The sequence below is a fragment of the Salmo salar genome, chromosome 14 (genome assembly GCF_965601325.2).
Source record: "Salmo salar chromosome 14, fSalSal1, whole genome shotgun sequence".
NCBI classification, from domain to species: Eukaryota; Metazoa; Chordata; class Actinopteri; order Salmoniformes; family Salmonidae; genus Salmo; species Salmo salar.
In genome coordinates this window covers 10,734,172-10,752,053 of record NC_138304.1, presented here as the reverse complement: position 1 = coordinate 10,752,053, position 17,882 = coordinate 10,734,172, and the positions used below count along the sequence as shown (strand labels likewise).

At 40.5% G+C, this 17,882-nt stretch overlaps 1 protein-coding gene across 1 annotated transcript in view; it reads left to right on the top strand.

The window, feature by feature from the left end:
• Window positions 1–2,503: 2,503 nt before the first annotated feature.
• The window catches only part of LOC106568737 (potassium channel subfamily T member 2), a 74,230-nt gene continuing 58,851 nt past the window's right edge, over window positions 2,504–17,882 (top strand). Inside the window, exons 1-9 of the mRNA XM_014139336.3 lie at window positions 2,504–2,547; window positions 2,736–2,795; window positions 3,211–3,285; window positions 3,586–3,669; window positions 3,927–4,021; window positions 14,848–15,028; window positions 15,769–15,933; window positions 16,188–16,324; window positions 16,603–16,666. Coding sequence (XP_013994811.2) covers window positions 2,509–2,547; window positions 2,736–2,795; window positions 3,211–3,285; window positions 3,586–3,669; window positions 3,927–4,021; window positions 14,848–15,028; window positions 15,769–15,933; window positions 16,188–16,324; window positions 16,603–16,666 — 900 coding nt within the window. The 5' untranslated portion in view covers window positions 2,504–2,508. The remainder of the gene's footprint in view (window positions 2,548–2,735; window positions 2,796–3,210; window positions 3,286–3,585; window positions 3,670–3,926; window positions 4,022–14,847; window positions 15,029–15,768; window positions 15,934–16,187; window positions 16,325–16,602; window positions 16,667–17,882) is intronic.

Sequence of the window (17,882 nt, the reverse complement as noted above, 5' to 3'; positions counted from 1 at the left end):
AATTAATAATTGATATGCTGGATTCATGTTGGAAACCCAAGGCCTATTGTATTGTATATTTGATGAATTCTGGGTTGAAATTAAACAATAGCTGTTGATGACTTTGCAAATGCTATATAGGCCTAAATGGCATCATTGATTTATGAGTGATCAAGTATGGTTACATTTCATTTGCTCTTAAATCTACCCTTTTGGAATGATATCAATAGCAACAGGGAATCTATTTAGTTTTTACGTGGCGATCTCTCAACAATCATTCTCACAATAGCTCATCGGTAATAGTCAGTGACAAATATCATACATAGCTAAGAAGGGCTGAACTTGGTTAAAACCCTGGATGGGAGACCAAAGGGTAGGTGTAGATAGATCAACTCTCCAGTAGGACGTTCTGTCCTGTGTTTTTTTTCTGATAGTGAATATAATGTTGAAGATCTGACATTGTTTTAAAGGTGCAAATTCAACATATTTCATACAAGGTTTGTCTATGTTGAAATTTGGTTACCATGATGACGTAATCCTGTGGCTGAAATGTCACCCTCAAAACAACAGTTTACATTGATTACTTTTTTCAAATCCAATGTATTCCCCACTTAGATTCCACGCCACAATATGTTGACAAATGATGTTGAACCAACGTTGATTCAACCAGTTTGTGCCCAATGGGATCAGTAGAGTTGAAGATTCTATGGAAACCCATTTAACTTGTACGTTTTATTCGGTACATGGGAATTTAACCACAGTTATTTTTATGTGCACTATGTCATCATGCACAGCCTTTTACCGCAATAAGTCAGTTTGATGGAAACACATCTCTGGTGGGAAAATGTCCGTATTTTTTAAATATTCACATGAAAATCTGTCGCCAATTGGATGGAAACCTAGCTAACGACAATGATTCTAATACTTTCATTTCTATGCCTGGAAACAGAGGAAGTGAATGCACTTGAACATGTACGGAATCATTAAATTCACTGTCTATCATTCTTTCTAGACTCTAGCTCAGTGTTTCCCAACTCCAGTCAAAACAGCAGTAAAAATACAAAAAACTGAAACACATTTTTGTTGTAGTCCCAGACAAAATGACCTGATTCATGTCTGGGACTACAACAAAAATGTGTTGCATTTTTTAAAAATTTTTTTTATACATTTGCAAAAATGTCTAAAAACCTGTTTTCACTTCGTCATTATGGGGTATTGTGTGTAGATTGATTAAGAAAACATAATTGAATCAACTTTAGAACAAGGTTGTTTACGTAACAAAACATGGGAAAGGGGAAGGGGTCTGAATACTTTCCAAATGCACTGTATATCAGTACACTCGTAACAACCTAAGCATTAAGAAACTTCTATTAGATCAAATAAGTCTCGTATCAAAATAGCAATACATTTTTATATTGTCTAAATTCGACAGTTGTTGTCCCCCAGGCAAAAACTGGCTTAATAATTAATGATCTGCTTAATGTTGATAGATTTTAGGATTTTGATTAAACCCTCTTGCTGTGCCTCTTCCTCTCTGGCCATGTCTGTGTGGGTGGACTTTATAATGCTGGTGGACAGAAAGCATTGTAACCTACATCTGAGTCGCTTTTTGATCTGAGCTATTACATTTTTGTCAGCGTAGCTTCAATTGGGTTACTTTATGTAAGCTTTGTAAATCGAAATGCTTTTACAATACATAATTTTCATCTGGAAACATAAGCAAATAAGAGTTGGGTCACGTTGTACTCAGTTTTGATAAAATTATGAGGTGGGTACAGTCAGTTTCCTTGTCGTTGTCCTTGTTTTGAAATGGCTGTAGAATTTAATTTTCTTCAATATTATTGTGCATAGTGCATGTTAAATATTTTGACATATTTTTTCTCTCTACAGCTGGGGATGCCCCAATCAAACATACATATTTTTAAAGATTGACTGGTGAGTGTTTACTCTATCTACTCTGTTAAATAAAAGAGAAGCATATCCAGACCTAATAATATCAATATTACCCGGTAACAATGCATCGAGACACACTCACTTAGAGAGGAAACATAGCAAAACAACGTGGTTCTGACCAAAAAAAATCGCCCGCCATTTTCCAGTTATTTCCCAACAATTCTACATGTTGAATTGGCACAAACAGCCACCGGAAGCCAGCAGGTGGTCGCTATAACACACCACGATGACTGCAAGCAATAGGACAGCCATCCACTGCTTTAGCTGTTCGCCTTTTCTAAAGCCTTGTCAGATGTTTGTAGTGGTTTCATGTCTCAACCCTACACCAGTGTCCCTAAATCCACTCTCATACTAGGGTACCATCCTGAACAGAAACATTGTCCTACTTAGTCTAAGTTTGGGGAAACTCCTGGACAATTTATTGTCTTTAATCCAACATCAAGCACAACTAATTAGTTATTCCCTACACACCCCTGATGGCTAGTCAATCTCTGGACATGATTCAAATATCTCTCTTCATCTCAATCTCCAGTTGTGAACTAACACACAGCTTTTTTCCCCACCAGGTCTCCCATAATGTGGGTCGAACGAAGTCTTCTAATATGGCCGTTACAGGTGAAATTTCTGCCAACAAATTGTCTTCATCATTTATTCAATTGTAGTTGTTTGCTAACTACTGTATACATGGGCACTAGGAAATTACTACTGTTTGTCGTTTATTTTTTCTCCGTTAACCTGCTTCCCAATAATTTTTTATAAGACTCGATGAAAACAAAGAGTCCATGCTTCTATTTCTTCAACAGGTGTCTGTGGCAGTTATCTGTCTTTTTGAAACTATTCTATTGACTTACCTGAGTTACAAGGTAAGTACCATCCCACTCCATAGGATGTCACTCAGTCTAAGGAAACATTCATTGTAATGTCTACTCTACAGTCATATCAATATCTATATACAAAGACAATAGATTGTGAAACAGATTAACTGTGATTTTTTTTTAACATAACCTTTATTTAACTAGGCAAGACAGTTAAGAACAAATTATTATTTACAATGACAGCCTACTGGGGAACAGTGGGTTAACTGCCTTGTTCAGGGGTAGAACGACAGATTTTTACCTTGTCAGCTCGGGGATTCGATCCAGCAACCTTTCGGTTACTGGACCAACACTCTAACCATTAGGCTAGCTGCAGCCCCAAAGGGAAGCAGAAGATAAACCCCCAAAAGGGCTAAAAGAGATATAAAGAAAGAAACATGACTGCTCTCTACTTTGTCCTCAGGGCAACATTTGGGAGCAGATCATTCGGCTGACGTTTATCCTGGAGATGGTGAACACAGTGCCTTTCCTGCTCACCGTAAGAGTTAACACACTCTAACAGGGCCTAGGATCAGATTTTCCATTTAAATAATAATTAAGAGGGGGGACCTGATCCTAGATCAGCACTCCCACTCTGAGACGTGAATATGGGCCCTGGACTCTAGCAAAACACAATGCTATAGCAGGGCTATAATGGTCTCATCCTATAGTCACAGCTAACACAGCTACAATGCTGAAACATTGTGATAACCTATCTCTTTGTATCTGGAAACATTGTCAGGAACGTTTTGGGCTTCTGTAGATGGGATGGCCTATAACGATCTCTGTGCTCTTTCAGATCATGTGGCTCCCTCTGCGGAACCTTTTCATCCCTGTGTTCCTGAACTGCTGGTTGGCCAAGCACGCCTTGGAGAATATGATTGTGAGTGTTAACCTGCCTCAACTCAGATACAGCTGAATCAGCATGTCGCTGCTGCCTCTGGACTGCTGCCTCTGGACCACACATTACATCTGGGAGGCAGTGGTTTGATCCCTGGTCCTGCCACTGCTCTATCCCTCTGTTCTGTCTCCCCATCTCAACTATGTGTATCTACCTTATTTAGCAATGGGGGAAAAAATTCAAAATCCTTTACAAAAATGCAGGTAAGAGGTTTACCAACCATAACCTCTCCCTCCTAGAATGACCTGCATCGTGCCATACAGCGAACACAGTCTGCCATCTTCAACCAGGTGCTCATCCTCATCTCCACCCTCTTCTGCCTCATATTCACTTGGTGAGTGTGTGAGTGTGTGCTTGAATGTGTGTGCGCTGGTAAATTGCAGTCTGCATCCCAAACATGGGCACTTCGAAAACCAATTTTAAATTAAGCAAACAATTAGTTTCAGAAACGACGATAAACAACAACAAAAAAGATGTTAGCACTTAGACTGAGAGGACATGCTAAATTGCTAACTCAATAAGTGGATGGAGGAGGCAAAGCACCCTGCTTTGGACCATCTCTCCCACATCCAATAGGATCTTACGGGGTCAGCCCAGATTGAATTGCTGGCCATTATCTGTGGTTTTCCACCTCAGAGCTTCAAGCACTTACAGTCATTTGCCACTAATGCACCACGTCTGACATCATATTTCTGGGTTACCAAGTGTACAGCTCTGGGACCTATTTTCTTCAGTGCACTCTGTGTAAATGGCATTACAATGTCAATTACCTCGGAACAATTCCCTCAATATCTGGCTTCCTGTTGACTGCCACAAGACCATTAATGTAATGTGTGCTATGCCACAAAAGCAAGGTAGTGGCAGCAATTACTACTAGATCCTGGAAAATGTATTTTTAAGGAAGGTTGAAGGCACATATTCCAAAGAACCAACCCTGCACTCAACAGACAGTATTTCACTGTGTTTATTCACATTGCCTAGAACATTAAATATCCCACTGGGCACAGATGTCAATTCAACGTCTATCCACGTTGGTTCAACGTCATTTTGTTGAAATTACGTTTTAAAAAACATTGACTGAACTAGTGTGTGCCCAGTGAGATCATGGTTTATTTTGTTTTTAAGGTATAATGCTAGCACGATGTTGCCGTTGCTTTTCGTGACGGTAATAGAATGATGTCACAATACTGAATTGGTTTGTTATTGGTCAATAGACAGCTAGTCAGTAGACAGGTAGTCGAATGACCAGATGGAAGTGAAATGGAAGGACAGTGATTAGCTATGTTATCTAAGGTAGGGGTCACCAATCTAGGGGCAACATTTCGTGTAGGGGCGTGGGACCTTCCTTGATTTGAGGGATAAAAAATATATATATATTTTTTACAATTTGCAATTGTTTATACCTAAAACACTCAAATCTGCTATGCTTTAGGCTAGGAACAAGTGATAACATGCCCGAGGATGACTCGACTCTGATGCACATGGGAATATCTTTGTTTTGTCTCTATGGCATTGCAAAGAAATTGAGATGGCAAAGAAATTAGACTTTGCTTGGGAAGTAATCTTATACAATGTGTGAATCTGTCATTATCAATTGATCTTTCAAATGTGAAATAAAGTCATCCCATATGAAAAAAGCAATATATTAAAAGTCACATGTAGTACATTTGCATCTTTTCTCAAATGCAGGTAATGCCTTAAAATGTATTCTGAGGACTATATTAGTCATGAATGTGTGTTTTTTATGGAAGTGTTTCTGCTTGCATTTTGTATTTACAGTACCTTTTGGAAAGTTTTCAGACCCCTTGACTTTTTCCACATTTTGTTACGTTACAGCCTTATTCTAAAATTGATTCAATAAAAACAATTCCTCAGCAATCTATACACAATAGCCCACAATGACGAAGTGAAAACAGGTTTTCAGACATTTTTGCACATTTATTAAAAAATAAACAGAAATACCTTATTTACATAAGTATTCAGACCCTTTGCTATGAGACTCGAAATTGAGCTCAAGTGCATTCTGTTTCCATTGCTCATCCTTGAGATGTTTCTACAACTTGATCGGTGTCTACCTGTGGTAAATTCAACTGATTGGACATGATTTGGAAAGGCACACACCTGTCTATATAAGGTCCCACAGTTGACAGTGCATGTCAGAGCAAAAACGAAGCCATGAGGTCGGAGGAACTGTCCTTGGATCTCTGAGACAGGATTGTGTCGAGGAACAGATCTGGGGAAGGGTACCAAAAAATGTCTGCAGCATTGAAGGTCCCCAAGAACTCAGTGGCCTCCATCATTCTTAAATGGAAAAAGTCCAACAGGACAACGACCCTAAGAACAGAGCCAAGACAATGCTGGAGTGGCTTTGGTATATGTTTTTGAATGTCCTTGAGTCCATGCACTGTGTCATGGAAATTCAGTACTGAGAGAGACTTGGTCATTTCTTCAAACAACCATCTTTATTTAATAGTGATTAATTATTGCAATAATGAGTCTGGTCGTCCCCACAACCTTGAGTGTTGGACCGAGTAACCTAACCTTTACACAAATGCAGAGTACTATATATAGTGGACACTAACAATGCTCAGTCATGGTTGGTTCAACTCGCCTCATGCAGACCAAGGGGCATCATAAGCCACTCTGGGTTCATCCTGTCATTATCTGCACGTGGGTTGTTGTCTTAACTTGTTATGGATTGGGGGCAGTATTTTCACGGCCGGATAAAACACGTACCCGATTTAATCTGGTTATTACTCCTGCCCAGAAACTAGAATATGCATATAATTAGTAGCTTTGGATAGAAAATACTCCAAAGTTTCTAAAACTGTTTGAATGGTGTCTGTGAGTATAACAGAACTCAAATGGCAGGCCAAAACCTGAGAAGATTCTGTACAGGAAGTACCCTGTCTGACCATTTCTTGGACTTCTTTGTCATCTCTATCGAAAATAGAGGATCTCTGCTGTAACGTGACACTTTCTAAGGCTCCCATAGGCTCTCAGAAGGCGCCAGAACGGGGAATGATGACTCTGCAGTCCCTGGCTGAAAAACAGTAGCGCATTTGGATAGTGGTCGATCTGAGAACAATGAAACGGGTGCGCGCGTGCACGTGAAGGGTCCATTTTACATTTTCAGTCTTTGAACGAAAACGACGTCTCCCGGTCGGAATATTATCGCTATTTTACGAGAAAAATCGCATAAAAATTGATTTTAAACAGCGTTTGACATGCTTCGAAGTACGGTAATGGAATATTTTGAATTTTTTTGTCACGATATGCGCGTCACCCTTCGGATAGTGTCTTGAACGCAAGAACAAAACGCCGTATTTGGATATAACTATGGATTATTTGGAACCAAAACAACATTGGGTGTAAACTAGAAGTCCTGGGAGTGCATTCTGACGAAGAACAGCAAAGGTAATCCAATTTTTCTTATAGTAAATCTGAGTTTGGTGAGTGCCAAACTTGGTGGGTGTCAAAATAGCTAGCCATGATGGCCGGGCTATCTACTCAGAATATTGCAAAATGTGCTTTCACCGAAAAGCTATTTTAAAATCGGACATAGCGATTGCATAAAGCAGTTCTGTATCTATAATTCTTAAAATAATTATGTTTTTTGTGAACGTTTATCGTGAGTAATTTAGTAAATTCACCGGAAGTTTCGGTGGGTATGCTAGTTCTGAACGTCACATGCTAATGTAATAAGCTGTTTTTTGATATAAATATGAACTTGATTGAACAAAACATGCATGTATTGTATAACATAATGTCCTAGGAGTGTCATCTGATGAAGATCATCAAAGGTTAGTGCTGCATTTAGCTGTGGTTTTGGTTTTTGTGACATTATATGCTAGCTTGAAAAATGGGTGTGTGATTATTTCTGGCTGGGTACTCTCCTGACATAATCTAATGTTTTGCTTTCGTTGTAAAGCCTTTTTGAAATCGGACAATGTGGTTAGATAAAGGAGAGTCTTGTCTTTAAAATGGTGTAAAATAGTAATATGTTTGAAAAATTGAAGTTTTGGGATTTCTGAGGTGTTTGTAATTCGCGCCACGCCCTATCATTGGATATTGGAGCGGTGTTCCGCTAGCGGAACACCTAGATGTAAGAGGTTAACCCCACCCGCGCTTAGTTTCCCAGATGCAAGCATGATTTTGAGACAATGAGGGATTGTTCTACTCCTAAGCTATCTCTAGTAAAACACATTCTTGTCTATGCGATGCAGTCTTTAACTCATTTGTAAGCTTAAGCCATCTCCAGTGATCATACTGTACGCCCAAATTAGCTACAGGGAACGAGAGTGGAGCCCATGAAAACACAGACACTAGTAGGACAGAAATCTCTTACTATTAGTTAAATATGAATTGTTAACCATTAATACCAAATAGATCAGTTAAATACAGTTGAAGTCGGAAGTTGACATACACTTAGGTTGGAGTCATTAAAACTCGTTTTTCAACACCTCCACAAATTTGTTGTTATGCATCTAGACGTTCCACTAGCGGAACGCCTCACCAAATATCCAATGGAAGAACGTGGCGCGAAATACAAATACCTCAAAAATGCAATAATTTCAATTTTTCAACCATAAGACTATTTTACACCATTTGAAAGATAAGACTCTCGTTAATCCAACCACATTGTCCGATTTCAAAAAGGCTTTACAGCGAAAGCAAAACATTAGATTATGTTAGGAGAGTACACAGCCAAAAATAATCACACATAATCACACGCATATTTGTCACCAAAACCCCAAACACAGCTAAATGCAGCACTAACCTTTGATGATCTTCATCAGATGACACTCCTAGGACATTATGTTATACAATACATGCATGTTTTGTTCAATCAAATTCATATTTATATCAAAAAACAGCTTTTTACATTAGCATGTGATGTTCAGAACTAGCATTCCCACCCAAAACTTCCGGTGAATTTACTAAATTACTCATCATAAACGTTGACAAAATACATAACAATTATTTTAAGAATTATAGATACAGAAAGCGAAAGCACATTCTGCAGTATTCTGAGTACATAGCTCAGCCATCACAGGCTAGCTATTCAGATACCCGCCAACTTCGGGGCTCACTAAACTCAGAATTACTATTAGAAAAATGGTATTACCGTTGCTGCTGTTCATCAGAATGCACTCCCAGGACTGCTACTTCCACAACAAATGTTGTTTTTGTTCCAAATAATCCATAGTTATGTCCAAATACCCCCGTTTCGTTCATGCGTTCAGGTCACTATCCAAAGGGTAACGCGCGAGCGCATTTCCAGACAATTTTTTTTAAAACGTTCCATTACCGTACTTAGAAGCATGTCAAACGCTGTTTAAAATCAATTGTTATGCTATTTTTCTCATAAAATAGAGATAATATTCCAACCGGACAATGCTGTATTCATTCAAAGAGGAAAAGAAAAAATGGCGTGATCTTCTGAACGCGCATCTTCAATCTCTTTGTCACCAGGCAGTCCACTAACAAACTGTGCTCCTGTTATCTGCCCAGAGACAGGAGACGCCTCAATCCGGTTTCTGAAGGCTTTAGAGAGCCAATGGAAGCTTTAGAAAGTGTCACGTAACAGCTCAGATACTGTAGTTTTGATAGAGAAGCAACAGAAGGACTACAAATTCGCAGACAGGCCACTTCCTGCTTGGACTCTTCTCAGGTTTTTGCCTGCCATATGAGTTCTGTTATACTCACAGACACCATTCAAACAGTTTTAGAAACTTTAGAGTGTTTTCTATCCAAATCTACTAATAATATGCATATTCTCGTTTCTGGGCAAGAGTAGTAACCCGTTTAAATCTTGTACGTTTTTATCCGGCCGTGAAAATACTGCCCCCTATCCCAGACAGGTTAACAAGCTATAGTTTTGGCAAGACGGTTAGGACATCTACTTTGTGCATTACACAAGTAATTTTTCCAACAATTGTTTACAGACAGATTATTTCACTTATAATTCACTGTATCACAATTCCAGTGGGTCAGAAGTTTACATACACTAAGTTGACTGTGCCTTTTAAACAGCTTGGAAAATTCCAGAAAATGTCATGGCTTTAGAAGCTTCTGATAGGCTAATTGACATCATTTGAGTCAATTGGAGGTGTACCTGTGGATGTATTTCAAGGCCTACCTTCAAACTCAGTGCCTCTTTGCTTGACATCATGGGAAAATCAAAAGAAATCAGCCAAGACCTCAGAAAATAAATTGTAGACCTGGTTCATCCTTGGGAGCAATTTCCAAATGCTGGAAGGCACCACGTTCATCTGTACAAACAATCGTATGCAAGTATAAACACCATGGGACCACGCAGCTATCATACCGCTCAGGAAGGAGATGCGTTCTGTCTCCGAGAGATGCATGTACTTTGGTGCGAAAAGTGCAAATCAATCCCAGAACAACAGCAAAGGCCCTTGTTAAGATGCTGGAGGAAACAGGTACAAAAGTATCTATATCCACAGTAAAACGAGTCCTATATCGTCATAACCTGAAAGGCCGCTCAGCAAGGAAGAAGCCACTGCTCCAAAACCGCCATAAAAAGCCAGACTACGGTTTGCAACTGCACATGGGAACAAAGATCGTACTTTTTGGAGAAATGTCCTCTGGTCTGATGAAACAAAAATAGAACTGTTTGGCCATAATAACCATTGTTATGTTTGGAGGAAGAAGGCTGAGGCTTGCAAGCCGAAGAACACCATCCCAACCATGAATCACGGGGCTGGCAGCATCATGTTGTGGGGGTGCTTTGCTGCAGGAGGGACTGGTGGACTTCACAAAATAGATGGCATCATGAGGAAGTAAAATCATGTGGATATATTGAAGCAACATCTCAAGACATCAGTCAGGAAGTTAAAGCTTGGTCGCAAATGGGTCTTCCAAATTAACAATGACCCCAAGCATACTTCCAAAGTTGTGGCAAAATGGCTTAAAAAGTCAAGGTATTGGAGTGGCCATCACAAAGCCCTGACCTCAATCCTATAGAAAATCTGTGGGCAGAGCTGAAAAAGTGTGTGCGAGCAAGGAGGCCTACAAACCTGACTCAGTTACACCAGCTCTGTGAGAAGGAATGGGCCACAATTCACCCAACTTATGGAAGGCTTATGGAAGGCTACCCAAAACGTTTGACCCAAGTTAAACAATTTAAAGGCAATGCTACCAAATACCAGTTGAGTGTATGTAAACTTCTGACCCACTGGGAATGTGATGAAAGAAATAAAAGCTGAAATAAATCATTCTCTCTACTATTATTCTGACATTTCACATTCTTAAAATAAAGTGGTGATCCTAACTGACCTAAGACAGGGAATTTGTACTAGGATTAAATGTCAGGAATTGTGAAAAACTGAGTTTAAATGTATTTGGCTAAGGTGTATGTAAACTTCCGACTTCAACTGTACGTACTGTTTCTATCACAACTGTCAACTGTGGGACCTTAAATAGACACGTGTGTGCCTTTCCAAATCATGTCCAATCAATTGAATTTACCACAGGTGAACTCCAATCAGGTTGTAGAAACATCTCAAGGATGATCAATGGAACAGGATGCACCTGAGCTCAATTTTGAGTCTCATTGCAAAGGGTCTGAATACTTATGTAAATAAGGTATTTGTGTTTTTTATTTGTAATACCTTTGCAAAAAATTCTAAAAACTTGTTTTCACTTTGTCATTATGGGATATTGTGTGTAGTTTGATGAGAAGTAAAAAAAAAAATGTATAATCAATTTTAAAATAAGTTTGTAACGTAACAAAATGTGGGAAAAGTCAAGGGGTATGAATACTTTCTGAATGCAATATATGTATATATACGCTTTAAATACATTCCATAATATATTTTGGAATGTATTTCAAATCTATTAAATATACAGTACCTGTCAAAAGTTTGGACACTTACTCATTGAATGTTTTTTCTTTATTTTTACTATTTTCTACATTGTAGAATAATAGTGAAGGGATCAACATTATGAAACAACACCTATGATATCATGTAGTAACCAAAAAAGTGTTAAACAAATCAAAATATATGTTATATTTGAGATTCTTCAAAGGAGCTACGCTTTGCCTTGATGACACGTTTTCACACTCATGGCATTCTCTCAACCAGCTTCATGAGGTAGTCACCTGGAATGCATTTCAATTAACAGGTGTGCCATGTTAAAGTTAATTTGAGGAATTTCTTTCATTTTCAATGCGTTTGAAGCAATCACTTGTGTTGTGACATGGTGGGGGTAGTATACAGATGATTGCCCTATTTGGTAAAAGACCAAGTCCATATTAATGCAAGAACAGCTCAAATAATCAAAGAGAAACGACAGTCCATCATTACTTTAAGACGTGAAGGTCAGTCATTTCGGAAAATTTCAAGTTTCTTCAAGTGCAGTCGCAAAAACCATTAAGGGCTATGATGAAACTGGCTCTCATGAGGACCGCCACAGGAAAGGAAGACCCAGAGTTACCTCTGCTGCAGAGGATAAGGGGAGGCAGGTAGCCTAGTGGTTAGAGCGTTGGGCCAGTAACCGAAAGGTTGGTGGATTGAATCCCTGAGGTGACAAGGTAAATATCTGTCGTTCTGCCCCTGAACAAGGCAGTTAACCCACTGTTCCTAGGCTGTCATTGCAAATAAGAATTTGTTCTTATCTGACTTGACTAGAGTTAACTGCACCTTAGATTGCAGCCAAAATAAATGCATCACAGAGTTCAAGTAACAGACACATTTCAACATCAACTGTTCAGAGGAGACTATGTGAATCAGGCCTTCATGGTTGAATTGCTGCAAAGAAACCACTACTAAAGGACACCAATAATAAGAGACTTGCTTGGACTAAGACACACGAGCAATGGACATTAGACCAGTGGAAATCTGTCTGATGAGTCCAATTTTTTGATTTTTGGTTCCAACCACTTTGTCTTTGTGAGACGCAGAGTAGGCGAACAGATGTTCTCCGCATATGTGGTTCCCACCGTGAAGCATGGAGGATGTGGTGTGATGGTGTGGGGGTGCTTTACTGGTGACACTGTCGCTGATTTATTTAGAATTCAAGGCACACTTAACCAGCATGGCTACCACAGCATTCTGCAGTGATACGCCATACCATCTGGTGTGTGCTTAGTGGGACTATCACCTCCAGGCTGTGTAAGGGCTATTTCACCAAGGAGAGTGATGGAGTGCTGAATCAGATGACCCTGCCTCCGCAATCACTCGACCCCAACCTAATTGAGATGGTTTGGGATGAGTTGGACCGCAGAGTGAAGGAAAAGCAACCAACAAGTGCTCAGCATACGTGGGAACTCCAAGACTATTGAAAAAGCATTCCAGGTGAAGCTGGTTGAGAGAATGCCAAGAGTGTGCAAAGTTGTCATCAAGGCAAAGGGTGGCTACTTTGAAGAATCTAAAATATATGTTGATTTGTTAAACACTTTTTTGGTTACTATATGATTCCATATGTGTTTCATAGTTTTGATGTCTTCACTATTATTCTTCAATGTAGAAAGTAGTAAAATAAAGAATAACCCTGGAATGAGTAGGTAATGGCCTTGGGGGTAATGGCCGCTAAGTGATCTCAGTTCTGCCTTTTGCTGCCCTGCCCATAATGTGTGTGTGTGTGTGTGTGTGTGTGTGTGTGTGTGTGTGTGTGTGTGTGTGTGTACATAGTGTGTTTTTTTCTCTGTCCCTGTATGGTCATAAAGTGATACTCATGATGATGGTCACACACGCACCCTTGATGGTCACGCACCCTTGATGGTCACACACGCACCCTTGATGGTCACACATGCACCCTTGATGGTCACACACGCATGATGGTCACACACACACCCTTGTCTGGTAGTCCGTCAGTTATCATTTCTCAAAACAACATATATGTTAGAGATGATATTTAGATGTATAGGATGTAAAAAAATGTAAAACGGATATTAAATGAAATCACGTTGAGACACACTTATGTCTGTTTAGACAGAATATTCCTCTTAAGGTCTGTTTGTCCAGGCTGGTAAATGCAGGTTTACTGGAATGACGACATTGCTCCATGTAATCATTCCTCTAAAAAATACAATAAGTCCAAAGACTTATTCAGTTTTACTAATCGATGTATTGGACCAGTGGGATCACAGGTTAAGCTACTTCCAATGTCAATACGACTGACCACAACATTCAACAAAAAAAACGATAGGATGGATACTATGTATTCATTGAAGGATTGAAAAAATACGTTTCCACAAAATGCAGAGCATTTTTACATAAGATTCATAAGGTGAATGCACCAATTTGTAAGTCGCTCTGGATAAGAGCGTCTGCTAAATGACTTAAATGTAAATGTAAATTTTTGTTAATAAATACATCCTCGGATATATTTGAGGGCATACAGTATATCGATCATCATTAACAATAAAAAAAATCTAAACAAATCACATTTATTTGATCACATAAACATGGTTAGCAGATGTTAATGCGAGTGTAGCGAAATGCTTGTGCTCCTAGTTCCGACAGTGCAGTAATATCTAACAAGTAATCTAACAATTCCACAACAACTACCGAATACACACAAATCTAGTAAAGGGATAGAATAAGAATATGTACATATAAATATATCGATGAGCGATATATGTTACAAAGAGATTTCAGGATATATGCCTGGCTTTGGGGAGTTCAGATGAAAGTCTTGTAGGTTTATGTTTCTTCTCAACTAAAACCTTATGGGCCGGTTTCCCGGAGACAGATTAAGTTTAGTCCCGGTCCAAAAAGCTCAATGAGAATTTCAATTGAAAGTGCTTTTTAGTCAAGGAGTAACATTCAAGGAGTAACAGTAACAACTGTCCGGAAAACTGGCCCTATGTGCAGTACCAATAGTTTTTCTTGACCATCTGTCTTAGTTAAAGGTTAAAGACCCAGTGTTTTTCCTGGTTTGGTCATGTGGTCTGGAAAAAGTCTCGGCCCTACTTCATATGTTTCAGTGTAGACACCAAGGGCCGATTTCTCCAACACAGATTAAGTCTAGCCCTGGACTAAAACACAAACTCAATGTAGAACCTCAAATGAAAATCCTTATAAATCAAAGACTTGGCTTAATCTGTGTCTGGTAAACTGTCCCCAAATGATGCAATGACACCACTCCATTCACAACCTCTGTGTTACTGCTTCCCTGTATCTCTGGTAGTATCTGTGGAATCCAGCACCTGGAGCGGGCGGGCAAGAATCTGACGTTGTTCGACTCCTGGTACTTCTGTGTTGTCACGTTCTCCACAGTGGGTTACGGCGACGTCACGCCCAACGTGTGGCCCTCCAAACTGCTGGTGATCATCATGATCTCAGTGGCCCTTGTGGTGCTGCCCATTCAGGTGAGAGAGTTGGCCAAAAACACACACACACACACACACACACACACACACACACACACACACACACACACACACACACACACACACACACACACACACACACACACACACTTGCACCGCACATACAGACAGACACACACAAAATTACCACACGGTTTGCTAAAGGGAAATCAACTGGACTCATTTTTGGACATCTAGGAAATGCCAAATCGATAGAACACATGCGAGTAGGGAGTCAGCTGAACCAGATGGTGCATAATCATGCTCGAGGCATTGGTAGGCCAAAAGTATCCCTACTGCTGCTGTTCTGCCATTCTCCCTGTAAACATATTGCCTTAATGAAGACAAAAACAGGCATTTACTGCCGCCTTTTTTATGGACACAATTTCAATGTTCTGTTGAAGCAGCTTTTTTCTAGTACTAGTCCTGGAGACCCAAAGGGTATGCAGGCTTTTGTACCAGCTAGCTGTAATAACATACCTGACTTGATGATTAGTTGACTGTATGAATCAGGTGTGTTGGTACTGGGCTGGAGAAAATAATAGCTCAATAAGACCAGGATGGAAGAACCCAGCGATAAAAGATAAATGCTTTACTCTATATTCTGAAATGTGTTGGATTGGGTGAACTGTATGCATTTAGCCATGTATTTAGCCTATTTGATTGATTTGAGCATTTGTTTTGCACAACATGAGCAGTATTATTAGTAAGGTGTGCCTGTGCTGGGCGCTGTTGGTCAGTTTGAGCAGCTAGCCTACCTGTGGATGGAGAGACAGAAGTCGGGGGGGAACTACAGCCGTCACCGGGCCCAGACGGAGAAACATGTGGTGCTGTGTGTCAGCTCCCTCAAGATAGACCTCCTGATGGACTTCCTCAATGAGTTCTACGCCCACCCCGGACTGCAGGTGTGTGTGTTTGTATGTGCGTGCATGCATGCGTGTGGGTTGGTGATTAAGTTGGTGTGTGTGTGCGTGCGTGTATGCTTGGGTCTTGTTCATTCAGGCACATAACAGGAAAGGTTTTAAAACACTTGGCAACAGAAATGTGCATTACTTATTGGACAAGTCCAGGTAGTCCCTCCCTGTTTAAGTCCATTTTTGTCTATTTGGTGTCTAATGAACACGACCCAGGCTGTTCCTCTGTGTTCCTCCCCATTCAGGACCACTACGTCATCATCCTGTGTCCGACAGAGATGGACCCCCAGGTTCGTCGGGTCCTCCAGATCCCCCTGTGGTCCCAGCGTGTCATCTACCTCCAGGGTTCAGCCCTCAAAGACCAGGACCTCATACGGGCCAAGTGAGTCACCAACACTAAGGGCTGTGTCTCATTTCGCTAAAATTGTTTCCTCTCTTTGGATCTTTGGTCTCCTTTCCTTCAACTGCACTGATGTGAAGAGCTGGACTGGTAAAAACCAATAGTGAATAGGCAATAGGCATCCACCATATTGCTTTCCTTTCACCTCTCCTATGTTTAAGATAGAGTGTGGGTAGGTATACAGTTGGAGATGAGAGGAAGCCACTGTAGAGTATTGAGATGTTACCTCTTAGTATTGAATGGCTGTCCTTCTTTTCCAGACTGGACAATGCCGAGGCTTGTTTCATCCTAAGCAGTCGCTGTGAGGTCGACCGCACTGCCGCAGTACGTACACTTGCTAATATTACCACTAGAACAAGTGTTAAATCAGTGGCAGACTGGGACCAAGAGACCAGCCCACTGGCCTAAGGAGTGACCAGCCCACCAGGCATTTGTCCAAACTATCAGAACTCAGGATAAGATCCAGATGCAGACAGCTAGAGTCACAGATGTTTATTGACCCAAAACAGGGGGCAGGCAAAAGACAAGTCAAAGGCAGGTAGAGGTCCGTAATCCAGGGCAGAGTCAATAAGGTACAGAACAGCAGGCAGGCTCGGGGTCAGGACAGGCAGAGGTTCATAAACAGGTCAGAGTCAGGCAGGTACAGAATGGCAGGTAGGCTCGGGGTCAGGGCAGGCAGAATGGTCAGAACTGGGGAAACTAGGGAACAGAACTTGAGCAAGCAGGGAGATGGGAAAACACACTGGTAGGCCCTGACAAGATGAACTGGCAACAGACAGAGAACACAGGTATAAATACACAGGGGATAATGAGGAAGATGGGCGACACCTGGAGAGGGGTGGAGACAAGCACAAAGGCAGATGAAACAGATCAGGGTGTGACACAGACTTTTTGTGTTAGATTGAGGTTAAATTCATATTTTGTTCATTGCTGAATATTCGTAAACAAAACTTGCTGATACCCAAGGCATTTTAGCCAGTCTACAGTAATATTATTAGATCATTTTAGTTTCAGCTAGTCTGATTATTAAAGTACAGATAGTTTCCTCTATTTGCCCACACCAGTAGACCATTTGTCTGTTGTTCTCTCTGGCAGAGTTCAGTCAGAACTGTACTTCTAGTGAGTGTAGGGCATATAAACTGAAAGAAATACATGAAGTGGCTTATAAGACCAGGCTAGAGTGGAGTTGTATTGTACTACTGAAACTAAAGACTAAGTCATAGTGCAAATTATACTGTGACATTCAGGAGGTGTCCTAAGCATACTAAGCATAAATGAACATTAGTGGCTTATGTAGCATTTGCATTTTTATTTATTTATTTAACTAGGCAAGTCAGTTAAGAACAAATTCTTAATTTACAATGACGGCCTACCCCAGCCAAACCCTCCACTAACCCGGAAGACGCTGGGTCAATTGTGCGCCGCCCTATGGGACTCCCGATCACGGCCGGTTGTGATACAGCCCAGGATCAAACCAGGGTCTGTAGTGACTCCTCTAGCGCTGAGATGTAGTGCCTTAGACCCCTGCGCCACTTGGGAG